The 19,314-nt window shown below is 43.2% G+C and overlaps 1 protein-coding gene across 1 annotated transcript in view; it reads right to left on the bottom strand.

Annotated features, from left to right (window-relative positions):
- The window catches only part of LOC124596265 (dynein axonemal heavy chain 7), a 1,038,560-nt gene that overhangs the window by 375,924 nt on the left and 643,322 nt on the right, over positions 1–19,314 (bottom strand). Inside the window, 1 exon segment of the mRNA XM_047135340.1 lies at positions 8,168–8,395. Within this exon segment, the coding sequence (XP_046991296.1) occupies positions 8,168–8,395 (228 nt within the window).

The raw sequence follows: 19,314 nt of genomic DNA, 5'->3' as shown, positions 1-19,314 counted from the left end.
TAAACAGACCTGCAAATTTAGTGAAGTCTTGCCCTAGATGTTTTGCTCGCTATAAAAGACAGGATTGCACATCATGTAACAAAACGTGTTACATGTTTGGAGAAAAAGCCGTTGTCCAAGAATCTTGTATGCAATGGCACAAAAATGCCAATTTTGACCACTCCCAGAAAAAAACAGGCTCATGCACATGCAGCGTATGCTGTGTTTTGAAAACCTACAACAGGTCTGACAAAAGTAAACTTTTTCCTTTTGCTCTAGTGCCGTTCAATGACATTCTAAAAGAAAATATTTGTATCATTACGAATTGCTGGCCATTGTGGGACCTTTCAGTTAGACATAGGTTCCTTAGTAACTTTGCTTAATTGTGCCATGCACAAACAGTTAGGCCCACCATGCCTTTCTAAATCTAAATCTAAATCACCTTTCTAAATCTAACAAGCACCTCACTTCTTACAGGCAACAAGACACTCCAGTGCTCAGACAGTGTAGTTGGGTTGCCACTTACAAATCTCACACTACGACAGTGAATTTTACTGTGTTGAAATCTCAGAGACAGTGAGAACATATTAAGTTTAGATGCCTTTGATTTGTTTGGACTTAGCATACAAGACAATGTACTTCCAGTGTCTGATTTTGCGCCAAAAGACAGTGTACCATCTTGCTTAAAGAATTTCCTGAACTATTTTCATAAATAATGGGAAAAGCTAATAACTTTTCAGCCCATGTTACACTGAAAGACAATGCACAGCCTAAATTCTTCTGGGCCCGCCCTGTTGCAAATGCATTAAGAGCCAAAGTAGCCAGTGAATTGAAAGAATTGCAAGATCATGGTGCAATTGCTCCCATTCAACTTAGTCAATGGGCAAGTCCTCTCCTTTTGTTGCCTAAGCCTTCCAGTTGCAGTTGCATCTATGTTGACTTCAAGTCTACAGTCAACCCACAGACAGAAGTTGACTTGCAAAATCCATTGGATGAAGCATCACAGAAAGTGTTTGTTGTAAATACACAATTGGGACTGTTCATGTAGTTTGCCCTTCGGCAGTGCCTCTGCACCCACCATTTTTCAAAGTTGTTTGGAACAGCTGACAGCAGAAGTGCCATTTTGTTCAAACTGCTTTGACAATATTGTCAACTCAGTTTGTACACCAGAGGAACACATTGCTAATTTGCGTACTGATTTTCAAGTGTTGTCAGAAGCAGGAATCAAGTGTCATCTCGAAAAGTGTGACTTTTTTCAAACTGAGCTACAGTGCTTGGGTCGTGTGATAAACAGTCAGGGAAAGCACCCCCTCCAATCTCATTTGCTTGCGACCCGTAACCTGCCTGTTACTCGCAATGTGTGTGAACTACAGTCAGTATTAGGCAAGATGACATACTGCATTCGGTTAATAACGAATGCCGTTCAGATCATGGCTCCATTGCATCACAAAAATGTGCCTTTTGTGTGAACCAAAGAGTGTCACAACGCATTTCAGAAACTCAAAAATGCTTTGCTTAGTGACAGACATTTGGTGAATTTTGACCTGTCAAGCCAGTAGTTTTGTAAGCACTGTGTTTTTGCACAGAATTGGTGCAAAAGACAGACATATTGCTTTCGCATTAAAATTATTAACTCAAATTCAGTGCAATTATTCTCAAATAGAAAAAGAAGCTCTCACTATTGTGTAGGGTGTAACTAAGTTCCATTACTATTTATATGGTCTCAAGTTCTTTTTAATGGCAGATCACAACCCTTTGCAGTCCTTGTTTCATCCGTCAAAGCCAGTTCCTACAAGCACTGTTCAAAAATTGCAACATTGGGCTTTGTTGCTTTCACAGTATCAGTATGAAATTGTGTACAAACCTATAGCAAAGCATGGCAATGCAAATACCCTATCGCCTTCCAACTGGCCCAGACTCTGATTTTGATGCCTCTGCCGCATCTTGTTGGCAAATTGATGCGCAGGACTCTGAATTGCTGGAATCATTTCCCTCGACCTGTAAAAAAATTGCACAGGCCATGGAAGCAGACCCAGATCTCAAGATTTTGTTGTATTACATTCACACACCCTGGCCTCGTTCATTGAACAGTATCCAAGCTCAGTTGTGCATGGATGTTTTGCATGTTGACATAATCTTTCAGTTCAACAGGATCTGATTCTAGCTCAAAATGACAGTGGACAATCGTGTGTGCTTATTCCCAAAGTGTTGCCAATGGATGTGCTGTGATTTTTCCACCAATGATATTGGGGAATTGTTCACACAAAGCAGTTAGTGCAGCAGCACTGTACTTGGCAGGGTATGGACACCCACATTGAACAGATGGCATCAATATTGTACGTGTGCAGAAAACCAATCTGCTCCACCACAGACATTTGCAGCTTGGCCTATGACTGGCAACGAGTACACGCACACTTTGCAAGACCATTCTGGACCACTCATTGGCTCATAGTGGTAGACTCTCTTAGCAAGTTCCCATTTGTGGTGCCTGTGGCTTCTAACACAGCACATAGCACCATTCAAGCATTGTCCTCCATATTTTTCATACAAAGTTTGCCAGAAGTACTTGTGTTGGACAATGGACCACAGTTCACTTCATGTGATTTTGAACAGTTTTGTGAACACAATGGCATTTGTCATCTAACAAATGCTCCATTTCACCTGCACTCCAACGGAGAAGTAGAATGCTTTGTACACACTTTTAAACACCAGGTGGCCAAGCTTCACACCACCCACACATGGGACCAGGCGCTGCAGCTATTCCTCACCTCCTATTGTTCCCACCCATGAGACAGACCATCACCAGTGGCCACTACAATCAGACACTGCTGCACTTGCCACACCCACCACAGCATCCGGTGCCGCCAATGATCCACAAGTATCACTTTGTGCCATGCAATCTCATTATTTTCAGAGTTTATGGCAACTGTGGGTGCTGGGAAAGAGATGTGATCCAGGAAAGCATTGGCTCTTTTATATACTTGATTGCAGATCCCGAATATTTGCAGCGCCGCCACCAGAACCAAATTCATGCGTGTCAATTGCCCATGATTCTGCTGCTTTTCTTCCCCAAGATTCATGGCCTCACGAGATTGCGAAGCCTTTGCAGCTGTCCACTGGTGCCACCAGGGCACCACAAGAGGAGAGGATGTACGTACACCCTTGCCCCCGCCATCCCCACTTGTTGAGCCAATGGACGTGGACCCATCATCACCGTCACCATCATTGCACCAGGACATGCCCTCAGGCCTGGAAATGAGCCCTGGCAGAAGTTTTCCGGAGGATGTTTCTGTTGCCTCGCAAGCCAGATGGTGGGGTACAGGCAGGATATGCTGTCCTCCACAGTCACAGCTCTCAGCACATCTCCACATTCAGCGTCCTGCCTCCCTCCCAGTTGTCATTTGCATCTTCCCTACACAACAATGGTGCAGCACTTTGGGAAGGAGGAACATGCTAGTGTACGCTGTGCCAGTACACCGGTCAGCTATGATGTAAAGCATAGATGGATAGTAGGTGCTGGATCAAGCACACCTTTCATGAGAGAGGCCAGAAACACACCGACAAGCAACAGGCTGTCATGCCCTCCTGACAGTATGTATTTAGGCTGCTGCCACTGACCAGAGGGCCTCACTGACTCACACTTCTGTCATTACATTGCAGAGCAGGCTCAGTTCACGTCACAGGTTGTGGCAGTACACAGTGGCCAGATTAGCGACTATAGTTGGACCAGCAGTGACACTAAAGTTTGTAATAGCAAGAGTACCAATATCATCTGCAAGGGGACTATTATTAATGAGCTTTCACCATAATACATGGACTCTATTCCAGTTAAGTGGAAACTTGCAGTTCTTCTAAACAAAAAACTGTATTAATCCACATCTGCATTTGTGTTGTAGAAAGAAGATACTGGCCACTCATAACAACATCCCCGCACTTGCTTCCTTATGGTATAAGACTCTACATAATGAGTTGTAATGCTCCTATTGAACATATGGCATAAAGCATGACATGCGTTGATTGAACCCAACTTTGCTCAGCCTCAGTAAATTGAGAGCAGTTGTTGAACTTTTATGGATCAGAAGTTTCCTCAATGCTTTTTATGTCTCCAGGAGGGTTTGCAATGACACGTCACTGCCACTATCAGGGCAACTATGTATGTAACTCAATTTCTATTGCTCAACAGTGCCTGAGAGAGAAGAAAACTGACTTATCAATAAAGACATAAATGTACAGTTGATGCAAGGAAAACGAACAACAATATGAGAAAATGTAGCCAGTCAGCTCTAATATAGAGAATGCAACCTTTTACACACAAACTCAGTTGTACACCTGATTTTAGCATGTCACAATGTAGATATTGTGCATGCCATTTGTATTCTTTGAAATTAGTCCTACATATAATTAAATGTGATGAACTTGCAAGAAATGCATACAGGACACAGATACTATATCAATCAAATTTTCAATGTATAAAATCTGTTGCATGTTTAGGGCACTTATTGGGCTCCAGAATAGTATTCTAGGTCGATATTAAACAATTGGTAAGTGCTCCCTGCACAGCAGCAGAGACAGAGTGGAAGTCAAGGCAGGTAAGTGTGCAATATCTACATGTTAATGCTTACCCAGAAGAACAGCCAATATTGCATGTTGTACAGGTACACTAGCAAGTGGGTTGCCACACACCATCTGAAAGCAAATACTGCAGAAAGATCTCACTGAGAGGTCAGTATAATGTCATTCTGGTAACCACATGCAATTAAACAATAACAAGTCAGATGAAATAATAGCTTTACAGCACAATGACACTGCAAAAATAAACAGACCTAAAGCCTGAAAGGAAGGGTTGTGACACTGTGGTCCAGTGCAGAACACTCATTAGCTCAGAAAACTATGGCACATTTGGTCATCTCTGCAGAAGTACAATATCATTTGCATAGCTCGACATGTACAAATACCCAGACTTGTACAGCTAGATTCTCAGTGTTGCAGCTAACCGTTTTGAGGCAGAACATGTAACACTCCCATCTGTCATCAGCTGAGATGACTACAATCTATGATGCCATGGCCAAGTAGATCTGACAGTTTCTATTGCTGCTGATGCTTCATCCTCACCTTCACTGATGGGATTATTTTGGTGTCTAACAACACCAGGCCACTGCTGTTCACACTCATGGTCCCTGGCAAGTTGATCAACTGCTATTATCCTGGGTGAGTGCAGTAACTCCTGGCCTCTGACTCACAGTTAAGACAGAGGTTGAAAATACTGCTTCAGCTGTAGAGCTTTAGTTTTCCGATGCTTACACCATAACTGGTTTTGGGCTATTTCATGCCCATCATCATGTGCGATAATATTGTGCTGTGACCTCAAGCACTGCAATGGGGAGCACATGATGCAGTGTACCACCAGTAAGTGCAGAGAACAGCTACGAGCAGACTCCAGCATTTTGGGCTGTTCTCTCTCAGAGGAGCCATGATGTAATTCTTCACAACTATGGCTAATTCATGCACAGTTGGTGGGTGCCATTCCCATGTGCTGCCTCTGATGTAGACAAGAACTCCGAAGAGCTGTAGGCCAGTGGGCAGTGATGTCTGTTCTTGATGTTGCTACTACTACATGAATTACTGCCCCCTTGCAGACACTGAGGGGTGTGCCCACGTCAGTAAATATCAGAAGTTCTTTGAGCAAGAGAAGGCATTAGCCAATTACACAAGTTTGGAATATATTGCATGTGAGGAGATACTGTTGTCTGTCTCACAAAGATTACTGACAGCTTGAGGTTCAAAACCCATCTAAAGTTAATAGAGATCAAGGACCTGGGAGGGGGAAAGGGGGAGTTAGTGATGTGGATTACCTATCTTGTGATCCTGGAAGGGGTTTCAATATGATATTTTGTAAAAGTAGGAATCTCTACCTATGTAAAAGTTTGAATAAAATGTGTTCTTTTAGCTGTGATGTGCTGTATGTTTTGTGTCTTTCCTACAAGTGTTGAGAGTGAGTTACTAGAAAGATTATGTAGGTACATTCAAACAATGTAAACACTAGGTAGGAAACCAACGATGTAGAAAAAGACAGATTGCTACTTAGTGTAAAGAAGATACATCAAGTTGCAGACATATACAACTATAAGACACTTACACAAGCTTTTGGCCACAGTCTTTATCAGTAAAAGAGAGACACACACCATTCACACACACAAGCAATCACACCACATGCACACATGACCACCAACCCCAGCATCTCGAGCCACAATGTGACTCTCATGTGGGATGCAAGCAGCAGTCTGGAGGGGGCAGGAAAGAGGAAGGGATAGTAGTGTACAGGTGGCAAGAGAGATGAATGCTGTCTGGTGGAGTGTACAGGGGATAGACTGCCAACAGGCACCGTGTCAGGAGGTTGTGGGGCAGGTAGGTGGGGGGAAAAAAGGAGCAAAACAGGAGAGGAGTGGAGAATGATGGGTGGATGTGTTGGCAGGGATGCAAATAAATAGGATGGGAAATGAGAATGGGGAGGAGATGATACGACAGAGAGGGTGGAAACTGTTGGTTGGAGGGTGTGGGCACAGTATGTTACTGTAGGTTGAGGTCAGGATGATTACAAGGGCAGAGAATGTATTGTAAGGATGACTCCCAGCTCAGAAAAGCTGGAGGTGGGCGGAAGGATAAAGATAGCTTGGGTGGTGAAGCAGCCATTTAAATCAAGTATGTTATGTTCAGCTGCGTGATGTGCCACAGGGTGGCATACTTCGTTCTCGGCCACAGTTTGACGGTGACCATTCAACCAGCTGGTTGGTAGTAGTATGAAAATCTGTGCAACGACTGCAGCAGAGCCGGTAAATAACACGGCTGTCTTCACAGGTGGCTCGGACCCTGAAGGAGTGGGATAAACCTGTGACAGGACTGTAACAGGAAGTGCTGGTGGGTTCCACAGAAATATGGCGCATGTGGCAAGGGGTTCGGATTGTGAGTGGCATAGGGATGAACTAGGATGTTGTGGAGGTTGGATGGGCAATGGAATACCACTTTAGGACAGGTGGGAACTATCTTCGGTAGGATGTCCCTCATTTCAGGGTGTGACATTTGATTACCTATTGTCATACACTAAAATGAGGGACATCTTATCCGAGATACTTCCCAAACATCCTAATGTGGTGATCCGTCACCCACTCAACCTCAACAACATCCTAGTCCATCCCTATACCACTCCCAATACCAACCCTATATGGAAGACTCAGGTCCAAAACCTGCACAATCACCCCACCCAGCAATTCCTATTCCAGTCCTGTCACCGGTTTATCCTACCCCATCAGGGGTCAGGCTACCTGTGACAGCAGCCATGTCATTTACCAGCCGTGCTGCAATCATTGTACAGCATTTCATATTGGTATGACTATTGACCAGCTGTCCACCAGGATGAATGGCCACCGCAAAACTATGGCCAAGAGCAAAGTAGACCACCCTTAAGCACAACATGCAGCTGAGCATAACAATCTTGATTTCAATGGCTGCTTCGCTGCCTGGGCCACCTGGACCCTCCCCTCTACCACCAGTTTTTCTGAAAAATGCAAATGTGGGTTATCTTTACAACACATTACCTGCTCCTGTAATTATCCCACCCTCAACCCACAGTAACATACTGTCACACATCCTCCACCCAACAGTTTCCATCCGTCTGTCGTATCATGTCCTCCCCATTCTCATTTCCTATCCTATTTATTTGCAGCAGTCTACTAATTCATCTGTCAGACTTTCCCTGGTCCTCTTCTTTCTTTGCTCCTTTTTTCCCACCTCCCTGCCCCACAAGCTCCTTACCTTGGAATTGTTGGCAGTCTAGTCCCTGCACATTCCACCAGACACCAATCCTATCTCTCCCCACCCATAAACTGCTATTCCTTCCCCTTCCCTGCCCCCTCCAGATTGCTACTTGCATCCCACATGAGAGTTGCACTCCAGTCCAAGAAGCTGGAGCTGGCAGTAGTGTGTGCGTGAGGTGTGCTTACTTGTGTGTGGATGGTTTGTGTCTCTCTGTGGCCAAAAGCTTTATGTAAGAGTCTTTTAATTGTGCTTGTCTGCAACTTGACATGTCTTCATGGTAAGAAGCAATCTGACATTTCTACATGGTAAGTAGGTACATTAAAATACAGCAGCCATATATACAAGTATAATCACAAAACACATTAAAAGAAATTACCTTGAGAATGCAGATAGCTTCCATCACCAATTTCACTCCTTTTGGAGGACTCTTCATTGTTTTTACGATAGTAATATCAGCTGCTGTTAGTGTGTTCAAAGCAGCCAGTGCTGCTTCGAGTATTGGCATTGCTTCAGCTAATCTGCTGTCACATTCATCTTTAATTTCTTGAGCTGCAGCTGCTTGCTGGTTTGCAACTTCTTCTTCAGCTTTCACCACTTTTTCAACCTAAATGCAGAATCTGGCATGATTGCATGAACAATTGTTTTGAACCCAGATAATCTTATACCTTTGAATGCACGAAATGCATTCCACACTGTTAAAAATGTCATTACAGTTTAATGGCATGGCCTTCTAATCAACTCATCAATCTTTTAAATCGGTTTTCTGTGAATTTACTGTCAATAGGTGTGTTGAAAAAATAACAGGAGAGAATTTTATTTATTACATGAATGCTACCCCATTCAAAATAGTTTATATTAGATATTATACATTTACTCCAGAACTCTCTCCCATCCATGAAAAACTTCAGGAACTCTTGGACTAATACAACATGAATACTTACAAAATTCCTATTACTTTTTGAACACACATTGTTTTGTAATTAGGTAAAACAGGAGACCTGAATTCCTCTTTAAAATGATCATATGAGAGCAAATCAGTAAATAAACAATGTAAAGAAAATTTATGAACTGGATGTTTAATATTACTAACTTCTCAGTTGATCAAGCCCAGAAAAGTTTGCATTAAAAAAAGACAAAAGTACTGAATAAACTTGTGAAAACAGGATCATTAAGAAAGAAAGACTCAAAACAATTCAAACATCATTGATGGGTAGAGCAATGTACTATATAATAAACCAGTATTATGAAGATCATTGACCAATATGGTTTATGATACTATGTGGAATTACCAGTCCTATTCTTTTTTTCCTGTATTTTGTCCAAAAATTGCAAATCTAAAGCCAAAGAGATGAGCCTATGGGATCAATGTATTGAATGGAAATATTTATTTGAATTTCATGCTTTTCCAAGTTGTTTTGTAATACTTTGGAAGATTGCCTTTATTTTAATTTTAAAAGAAATTAATTATCCTATGAATTCCATTTGTTTTATTTTACCTAAATAGCATATATTTCATGCTTTACAGTATTTTCTTAATAAAATTTCTCATAACATTTTACTGCCTATTAAATCAAGAACCGTTAGAATTTTTGGAAATAAATCTCAATTTGCAATTAAAAAATCATTCATATGTACGACAATATAAAATGTTTGTCACATTGGCAATGCGGCACACATCCATAATTTTTACAAAATTCGACTTCAAAATTGTGTACAATAATATACAATTATTTTTATTTTTATAAATTTTACTAACATCAAAAAGCATATTTGCTTTGTGATTGTTTACTCTTGTATGCACAAAACTATATGCAAAACCTAATTTGACCAACTGCTGGTTCTAGAAAATCTAGAGTTTCATGTCATAATACACCATTTGTCATATATGCCAACAGGGGCTCGAGTGGTAAAGTCTTTCTCTAGACACTGAGTTGTAAGTTATTCATTGTGCTATGGACAGAATGTGCACAAAGTTTGAATTATTTACATTGGGAACCAGAAACAAATTTTATGTAAGTCAAATTTAAATTTGTTGTATAAAGAAAGATATACATATTTACTTTATTAATTTATTTATTTATTAGCAGTGTTGGGTTGGTTGGTTGGTTTGGGGGATTAAAGGGACCAGACTGCTACGGTCATCGGTCCCTTGGTCCAAGTACTAAAAAACACCCACAGAGAATAAAAAACGAGGAACAGAATAGAGCACAGACAACACGGAACAAGAGAAACTGAGACAAAGACCAGACAAAATGAACTAAAAGCACACAGAGTGTGACGGTGGTTGGCCGACCAGAGAAATAAAAAAGGAAAAGCCAACCACTTGAAACACATTAAAAAATCAGTGTAAAACCGGAGGCCAAAGGCCAGAATCAACACAAAACAATAAGATAAAAACAGAAACACTCATATTAAAGAATAAAAACCCCCTGCCCGAATAAAACATAAAACTAAGTCAGCCATAGCCGGGTCATCTGTTAAAAGGGCAGGGAGCGAGTCAGGCAGTGCGAACGACTGCCTGAGCGCAGCTAAAAACGGACACTCCAATAAAACATGAACCACGGATAAAACGGAGCCGCAGCGACATAGAGGCGCATCCTCACGGCGCAATAAGTGGCCGTGCGTAAGCCGAGTGTGCCCAATGCGCAGCCGGCAGAGGACAACAGACTCCTTGCGAGAGACCCGCAAGGAGGAGCGCCACACACCGGTAGCCCCCTTGATGGCCCGAAGTTTGTTGCGTGAAGGCAGGGCGCGCCATTCAGTGTCCCAAAGGTCCAGAATTTTGCGGCGTAGGAACGCTCGCAAATCTGTCGCCGGGAGGCCAACGTCCAGAGATGGTGCACTAGTTGCCTCTTTCGCCAGCCGGTCAACATTCTCGTTGCCGGGGATCCCAACATGGCCTGGGGTCCACACGAAGACCGCAGAGCGGCCGCAACGCGCAAGAGTCTGCAGGGACTCATGGATAGCCATCACCAGACGGGAACGAGGAAAACACTGGTCGAGTGCTCGTAAACTGCTCAGGGAATCGCTACAGATAACGAAGGACTCACCTGAGCAGGAGCGGATATACTCTAGGGCTCGAAAGATGGCGACCAGCTCAGCAGTGTAAACGCTGCAGCCAGCCGGCAAGGAACGTTGTTCGGAATGGTCCCCTAGAGTGAGCGCATACCCCACTCGACCAGCAACCATCGAGCCGTCGGTGTAAACAATGCCAGAGCCCTGATACGTAGCCAGGATGGAATAAAAGCGGCGGCGGAAGGCCTCTGGAGGGACTGAGTCCTTCGAGCCCTGTGCCAAGTCTAGCCGAAGGCAAGGGCGAGGAACGCACCACGGGGGTGTACGCAGAGGTGCCCGGAAAGGAGGTGGAACAGGGACAAGCCCAAGCCCGGAGAGAAGCTCCTTGACGCGTATGGCGATCGGACAACCCGACCGGGGCCGACGTTCCGGCAGATGGACGACTGACTGCGGGAACAGGAGACGATAGTTAGGATGCCCGGGCGAGCTTAGAACATGGGCAGCATAAGCGGCCAGCAAACGCTGGCGCCGGAACAGCAGTGGAGGGACACCTGCCTCCACGAGTAAGCTGTCCACAGGGCTGGTGCGGAAAGCACCAGTGGCAAGGCGTATCCCGCTGTGGAGAATTGGGTCCAGCACCCGCAACGCAGACGGGGATGCTGAGCCATATGCCAGGCACCCATAATCCAGACGGGACTGGATTAACGCCTGGTAGAGCCGTAACAGGGTAGAGTGGTCGGCTCCCCAGCGGGTGTGGCTCAAACATCGCAGTGCATTGAGATGCTGCCAACACGTCTGCTTGAGCTGCCGGAGATGAGGCAGCCAAGTCAACCGGGCATCGAAAACCACCCCCAAAAACCTGTGTGATTCCACCACCGAAAGAAGTTCGCCGTTAAGAGAAAGCTGCGGCTCCGGGTGGACAGTACGTCGCCGGCAGAAATGCATAACGCAGGTCTTGGCTGCCGAAAACTGAAACCCATGCGCTACAGCCCAAGACTGCGCCCTACGGATAGCGCCCTGTAGCTGATGTTCAACAGCTGCAATGCCGGGAGAGCTGTAATAAAGGCAGAAGTTGTCAGCATACAGGGAAGCGGAGACAGAGTTTCCCACGGCTGCAGCAAGACCGTTAATGGCTATTAAAAACAGACAGACACTTAAAACGGAACCCTGTGGCACACCGTTCTCCTGGACGTGGGAGGAACTATACGAGGCCGCGACTTGCACGCGGAAGGTTCGACACGACAGAAAATTGCGGATAAAAATCGGCAGAGGACCCCGAAGACCCCATCCATGAAGCGTAGAAAGAATGTGATGATGCCACGTCGTATCGTACGCCTTCCGCATGTCGAAAAAGACAGCGACCAGGTGCTGACGGCGGGAAAAGGCAGTACGGATGGCCGACTACAGGCTCACCAGATTGTCAGCGGCGGAGCGGCCTTTACGGAACCCACCCTGAGATGGAGCCAGAAGGCCCCGAGACTCCAGTACCCAATTCAAGTGCCGGCTCACCATCCGTTCAAGCAACTTGCAAAGAACGTTGGTGAGGCTAATGGGACGGTAGCTGTCCACCTCCAGAGGGTTCTTTCCAGGTTTCAAAACGGGGATGACAATGCCTTCCCGCCATTGCGACGGAAACTCCCCCTCGACCCAAAGACGGTTGTAAAGATCGAGAAGGCACCGCTGGCAGTCCACTGTTGGGTTTACATGCCTCCCAAGCAGCACCTCAATGTATAAGTGGTATATGTTATGATCAAAATAAAATTATGTAAGGACATACAGAACACACACTGGCTGATAACAAATTACAATAACACATTACAGTAATGTGCAACAAATACAAGTCCTTTAGATTAATGAGGAGAGGGAGCTAATGAACAGCCCTAATACACTATTTTTGTGATATTTTTATAGCAATGGCATCAGTTATGAAAAGATTAAGGAATGTATAAATGTAGCACTATAGCCTAAGAGACTATGAGACAGTGAAAATGTTCTCTGCTGGAATACACTCAACTGTGTATCCAGATTACAATCACTTAGAAAGTCCATTCAGTTTTGTAAGTAGTTGTAATTTCTGAGATAAAAATAGCAGCGATACTAGTAGAAAATTGGTGTTTAAATTTGATAAGTCTCTTGTGCAAACTCACTTCCTAATGATGATATCACTTACATGAAAAGAATGGGTAATTAAAATCATTTTCTGACTTTTAGTTGTACGAGCAAGATGAGGAGTCTCTCAAGCTAATACTGCGGAGATGATGGGAAATAGCTGTAGCAGAAGTTCACTCCTGCTATAAAATATATTCCATTTGCCATATTACTTTTAGCAATGGCTACACCAGTTTTGTCTGACAAGTAATTGCTAACTCCCCAATGGATACTTTTAGCCTAAGGCTATGTCAGAATACATGGGAATTCACTGCGTAAGTGAGGCTCAAATCAGAAGACAACTCTTACAATAGAAATTTTTGTGACAAATGTTAGATGCCGTCTGCTGCACGTCCAAGATGTAAGACATGATCTTCTGTGGGCAGTGTAAATTAATGTACTGGGAGCCTTTATGTCACTGCAGTTGTTTACTTCTCCTTTGCATGTATACCTTTACTTTAACTTGAGAGATGTGGCTGGACACATTGAAATTTGATGATAAGAAAATTCCTCTTGTGTTATTTGCAAGGTGTTTCAATTATTCATCTTGTCTGACGTCATAGAGTGCTGATACCAAGATGATGCTCACCAAAGTTTCATATACTCAGAATTATTAGGTTTATTTCACTCCATACCATATTGGATTTCATCAAGGACCCCTGAACTTAGGTACTGTACATGTCACAATTTCTCATTCTGGCCAGCTACATACACTTGAATGGTTTAGTGTCTAGGGAGTCTAGCACAGAATTCCCTTCTGTTCAGTGACTGACTCTATTAGTTTTACTGTAACAACCTTTTTGATTCCAGTGAATTGATATGAATCCAATTGTCACCTTAGGCAGATTTTCATACTCTTTTCTTACAAATGGTTTATGCTTTATATTAATAAATTTGCAATTTTAATTGTTGTCACTTTTTGTTGCACAGGCAAATAATTACTGCAACTGTACTATTTGTAATTCTTAGAAATAGTTATACATATTGCTAAAGCTACTCTCTATAGAGCTAAATTGAAGCTGAGTAATTTAGGAATATTTCCCTAAGTAACTTATGAAATTAACTGTGAAACAAAGTGTGATAGGTACTGCTCAAGGTCAATATCAACACATTGTTCAGAAAACAAAACATTTATTATAATGACTCAAAATTAACGTTTGTAGGGGAAAGTCACTTGCAAATGTGATGTGACTTGGCGAAACAGAGGTGTGGGTAGGAATAATGGACACCAAATAAGGCACTCTTCATCCCAGAGTATACACCAGCACAACAATGATTTTTTCAATATGAAGGGTGAACCTAATCATCTCCCATAAAAATGGAAAGGACAAGGTCTGAGTGAAAGGCACAAGGTTATCATATGGGAGTATCAGCAATGATGGGCTGAGCTTGGAACTCAAGACAGTGATGACAAGGGCACTAACACTTGCCAACCAAATGTCTTGCTGTGCAAAACACGGAATTACACACAGGCTACTATGCAGCCCTATAGTAGGTGTGTGGACAGCATGGCATGAGTGAGTTTTAAACTTTATATTGAGTGAATGGGTATGAAATGCGTCACCACATGGCGTGCCCATCATGGTGTAGGTGTGGTGCTGAACTTATAAGACCTGAGTGTGGTGAAAGGCCACCACACAGATTCCCCCCATTCCTCCCCATGAGAATGGAGCTCTGATGGTGAGCAAGGTGGTAATGATGAAGGCTGGTACCAGTGAATTTGTGTGTTGTACCAGTGGTGAGGCCATGGTTAGTGGCATTGATGCTGCAGGTGTTGTTCATGTGGTGGATGCAGGTGCAGGATGTCAGGACGCTGGGAATAGGGTGGGCAGGGTAGCTGGTTTTCACTAGTGTCAGTCTGCAGTCTGCCGCATGACAGCAATCTGTGGTGAGGTACCAGCAGTGGGAACAACGATGAATAAGCAGGCGGCACATGGGGTCGAGGTTGCTGGACTGGGTCATCATGAGCCTGTGTCCAATGCCGTGTGTGCAGGGTTGGCAGGCACTGGAAGGGGCTGCCATTGTGGATCCATGGAGCCAAGGGCACTGCAGCATTGCTGGGTTTTTGCGAGAAGAGCATGTCACTCAGGTGGCCTTGTTCGACAGCTGTGCACATACTAGAGCAACAGTGACCCAACCATTACCATGCTGATTGGCATCATTGTTGCTAAGGGTAAATTTCAAAACTGCACCACAAAAGACTGGTGGCCCAAGCAGGATGACTTGTGCACCTACAAAGTTCTTGGTCTCAATAACAATATTGTCTATTACTTTATACACTATAGGGTGGGTACACCTTCTCCTCCTATAATAATGTGGCAGCTTCTGTGTGAGTGGTCCAATGCTGTTGCTCGAGCGGCTGTATGAAGACTGATGCCTTCTTAACAAAATCATTACTTATACAGATGAAACTGTTGCACCCTTGAGCCACCGCACCACAATGTACGCTTAGCGGTTCTCAGCTGATGCTACCAATCAGAAATTTTCTAAGTTCACTGCTTGTATGTTATCCCGGACGCACGCTGTAGTCTCTTTAGCAGCACGCGTCCCTGTGTGCTTGTCATGTTTGTAAACACAGAGAGATAAGTGGTTACATAATCACTGAGGTCAATGCTCACACAGGGTGCATCCCAGAGTGCCTCAGAGAGTTAAAACACTAAGAAGAATCGCTTCTCAGCTTTTTTTTTTTTTTTTTTTTTTTTTTTGGAAAGATTAAGGAAAGGAAATAATTTATTTAATTTCCATAATAATGAGTGAGATCACTCACTGCTTTAATTTTTTTACAGTTGGCAACACCTTTGACCCACACTGACACAGATTCAGATTCATTTCTTTTATGGCGATTCCTGATCCTGAGAACCAAGGGATCGAAGACAGCAGTGGGAACAATGATGAATAAGCTGGCAGCACAAGGGGTGCAAGTTGCTGGACAGGTTCGGCATGAGCCTATGTCCAATGCTGTGTGTGCAGGGTTGGCAGGCACTGGGAGGGGCTACCATTGTGGATCCATGGAGCGAAGTGCACTGCAGCATTGTTGGGTGGTTGCGAGAAGTGCCTGTCACTTAGGTGGCCCTGTTCAACAGTTGAAAATGCACACACAGAATACTGTGAGCAGGAATTGATGGTGCCACTGGGCTGAGGATGGACAATCACAGGTCTGGGGCATGGCACTGAGAATTTGTGAAATAACGCTTCTGTGGAAGTAGTGGGTGCTGCAATGTGGTGTGGCAGCATTACTGGCTGTTGGCAGCAGTGGAGGCAAAATCTGTGCATCAGGCATAGGCTGCAGGAGAGGCAGAGGGCTGGGAGCATGAGTATTGTCAGCATGGGGGATGCTGGTGCCTGTGTTGTTGATGACCGTTGCATCGGGGATGGTGCCAGTGTAGCATGGTGGGTTTCTCTCAGTCTCATTGTGTATGCCAGAGTCTCAGGGTCTTTGGTAACAGGTATACTTGGTATGACGTGAGCAGTGGAACTGGCAGAGGTAGTGATGATGCCACTGGAGATGCTGACTTCAGCAGTGGTGTGTTCCTGCAGGGTTTCGATGGAGATGGTAGTTGGGTTGGGAATTGGGAAATTGGGCAGCATATAGACAGGATTCAGCCTTTTGATCAAAACACTGGTAGGGGTGCTGTGAAGATGCATGGTTGTTGTTGGAGTCCCACTTCAGGACCATGTGGTGGCGGAGTAGTGTGGACAAAGGAGGGACTGGTGAACATCAGTGTGCAGCATAACATGAGTGCATGGAATGAGGTCACTGTAAATGAATGCCTGGCATTCACTGTAGTGCTGGGAGGGGTGGACCACAGGTGAGCCATGCAGACCTGCAAAGTGTCACAGAGGTCCCCTTGTGAGTGACGTGGAGGCTTAGAAGTATCAGCAGCAGGGCAAAAGTCCACATGCTGTTGTGACAGACAAGGGCTGCCTAGAATGTGAAATGGAACCATTCCACCATGCCATTGGCAGATGGATGGTAGCTCAATGTCAGGTGCACATCAGTTCTGCAGAGATCTGTCAGCACGCAAAAAAGAGCAGATGTGTAAATTGGCACCTGTGATCTGTTATGACATGGCATGGGCAGCCAAAATGGGCACCCACGTGGAGATGAAGGCAATGCCTACCATGGTGGCGGTGGTGATGTTGGGTATTGGCACTGCTTCAGGCCAGTGGTTGAACCTGTCCAGTATGGTGAGGAGGTAGTGCCAGCTGTCAGAGGAAGGTACGAGGCTCACAATGCCTACGTGAACATGGGCAAAGCAATGCCTGACCTCTGTGAAGGTGGCATGTACATGGCGGTCAACTATGGTGCACTGACAGGCAATGCAGGTGTGACAAACTTGCAGTATTCTCCAGCACTAATATTTGAGTTACTCAGTAAATCTCTGGAGTACATTAATAAGCAAGAGATATTCACATCCATAAATTGTTGTTTCTGTTTAGTTCAAGAGGAGTCAAGATCTATTATACTCTGTGATTTATTTGTACTTAACTGGTGTTTAGTAAAATCTGTGTTGTTGAGAATCAGACTTACAGAATTTTTACTCACCATCATCTTCTCTTTCTACAATACTGTTTTGTATTTGTTTCCCTTGTATAGCCCTTCTATGTATTATTTCCACTTTTCAGCTTTTGCTTCTTTGCTTGGTTCTGGCTTGCCATCTAAGTGTCTGATAGTCATACTGCATCATCTTTTCTCAAGAAATTATATTTGAAATTAGTCCCACCTATAAACTAAGCTCCTTGCCCTAACTTGGCTCGATAAGATTGTAAGCAGATGTCCACAACATAATGTTCAGGAGCTATGCTGCCTCCTCACCTCATTTCTTTGCAGTACGGTTCACACCTTAGAGGTTAGAGACTCACCCCTTCATTTTCTATGGACCCTCTTGTACTTATGTACTCCAGTTCACCACACATATCACCCAGCTTATCAAAGACATTAGTAAAGAAACTCTTGCTATGTATTACTGATGTCTAACTGCTGTTTACCTTTTTGTCTCCAAGGAACGATTGCAAAAACAATTAGTGATGGTCAAGAGCATGAGTAAAGACTTTAAAAAGTTAACAGACAATAACACCACAAAGAACTTACACTTTGCGAGCAATCTCCTACAGTGCCTCAATTGATCTAGTATTACATTTTATCTTGCAACTTAATACATACACAATCTCTTTCCTCCCAAACCATTTGCTCTCTTTTCTCACCTCAGCAGATTTTTTTTTAAACGTTTGGTTTAAAAAATTTGCAATTTAAAACCTTCTTTCTGTAACTACATCTGCTTTTACATGAAAGTAAGCGTGTTTTGTGCATCTGATTATACTCCAGTGAAAATAGTGAACCAGATTTTATGGAACTTTAATGAATGATTTTGTGATGCCTTCAGCTGTAATTTTCTTTATCTGATGTGCAACTGTACAATTTCAGCCTTAGGCCATTTTCAGGTATCTAAAAGGTTGCATTAATATCATCTATGAAAATAGGAACAAGTCATACCCAAAGGTATACCAAGAGGACCATAACTTACTTTATGAATGATTCATTAATGGTATATTATGCCCTGTATGTCTTTACTCCTAAGATTATATTTAACTGTAGTAAAATAAACTGGAAACAGTTTTTCGTTATTTTAGGAGCATCATTACTTTTGAGCAGTTGTTGCAGAGTTCTTATTGTAAGATTGATGTTTCTAACATAAATACACTAGATAGCTTATGTGGTGGAAGAATTTGAAATTGGCATCCATCTACCAACTGGACAGAGTTTTGAATGAACAAAAAGAGTTGTGAAATGGAAAATTCCTACACCAGTTCCACGATGAAGCATTATAGAACTGCTGAATGCATAATCATCACTATATTAAATAATAAATATGACTATACTGCCAAAGACCACACATCATAAAACAGATCATGAAAGGCTGTACTTAATTTTCATGGTTTTCAGTAATATTTCATTAGACTACTGTGATCTCTGTAACAACTGTTCAAAAATGGCATGCTCCCACAATAAGAGAACTAGTATTTCAAAGTTATTTCGTGGAAATTACATGCAAACATATTCACACCAATTGTGAACAATAATTAAATATATTCAAGAATGAAGACATACATAGTTAAAGTAACACATTTTTGTAAAATAATTATAATCTTCCTAGTGTATGAAAATTAAAAGCATTGACTTTAGCTAAGAGCTTTGCAACAACTGCTCAACTGCTCCCGAGAAATTGAAAAACTATTTCGAGTTTAGTTTATGACAGTTATATGCAGTCATAAAAGCAAAGACATACATGGCTTAATATACCATTAACAAGTCCTCTATAAAGTAAGTTATAATACTCCTGGTGTATCTTGTGATATGAC

The sequence above is a fragment of the Schistocerca americana genome, chromosome 2 (genome assembly GCF_021461395.2).
Source record: "Schistocerca americana isolate TAMUIC-IGC-003095 chromosome 2, iqSchAmer2.1, whole genome shotgun sequence".
Taxonomy (NCBI): domain Eukaryota; kingdom Metazoa; phylum Arthropoda; class Insecta; order Orthoptera; family Acrididae; genus Schistocerca; species Schistocerca americana.
The sequence above is the reverse complement of the archived record's forward strand: the minus strand, read 5'-3'. Positions and strand labels throughout refer to the sequence as shown.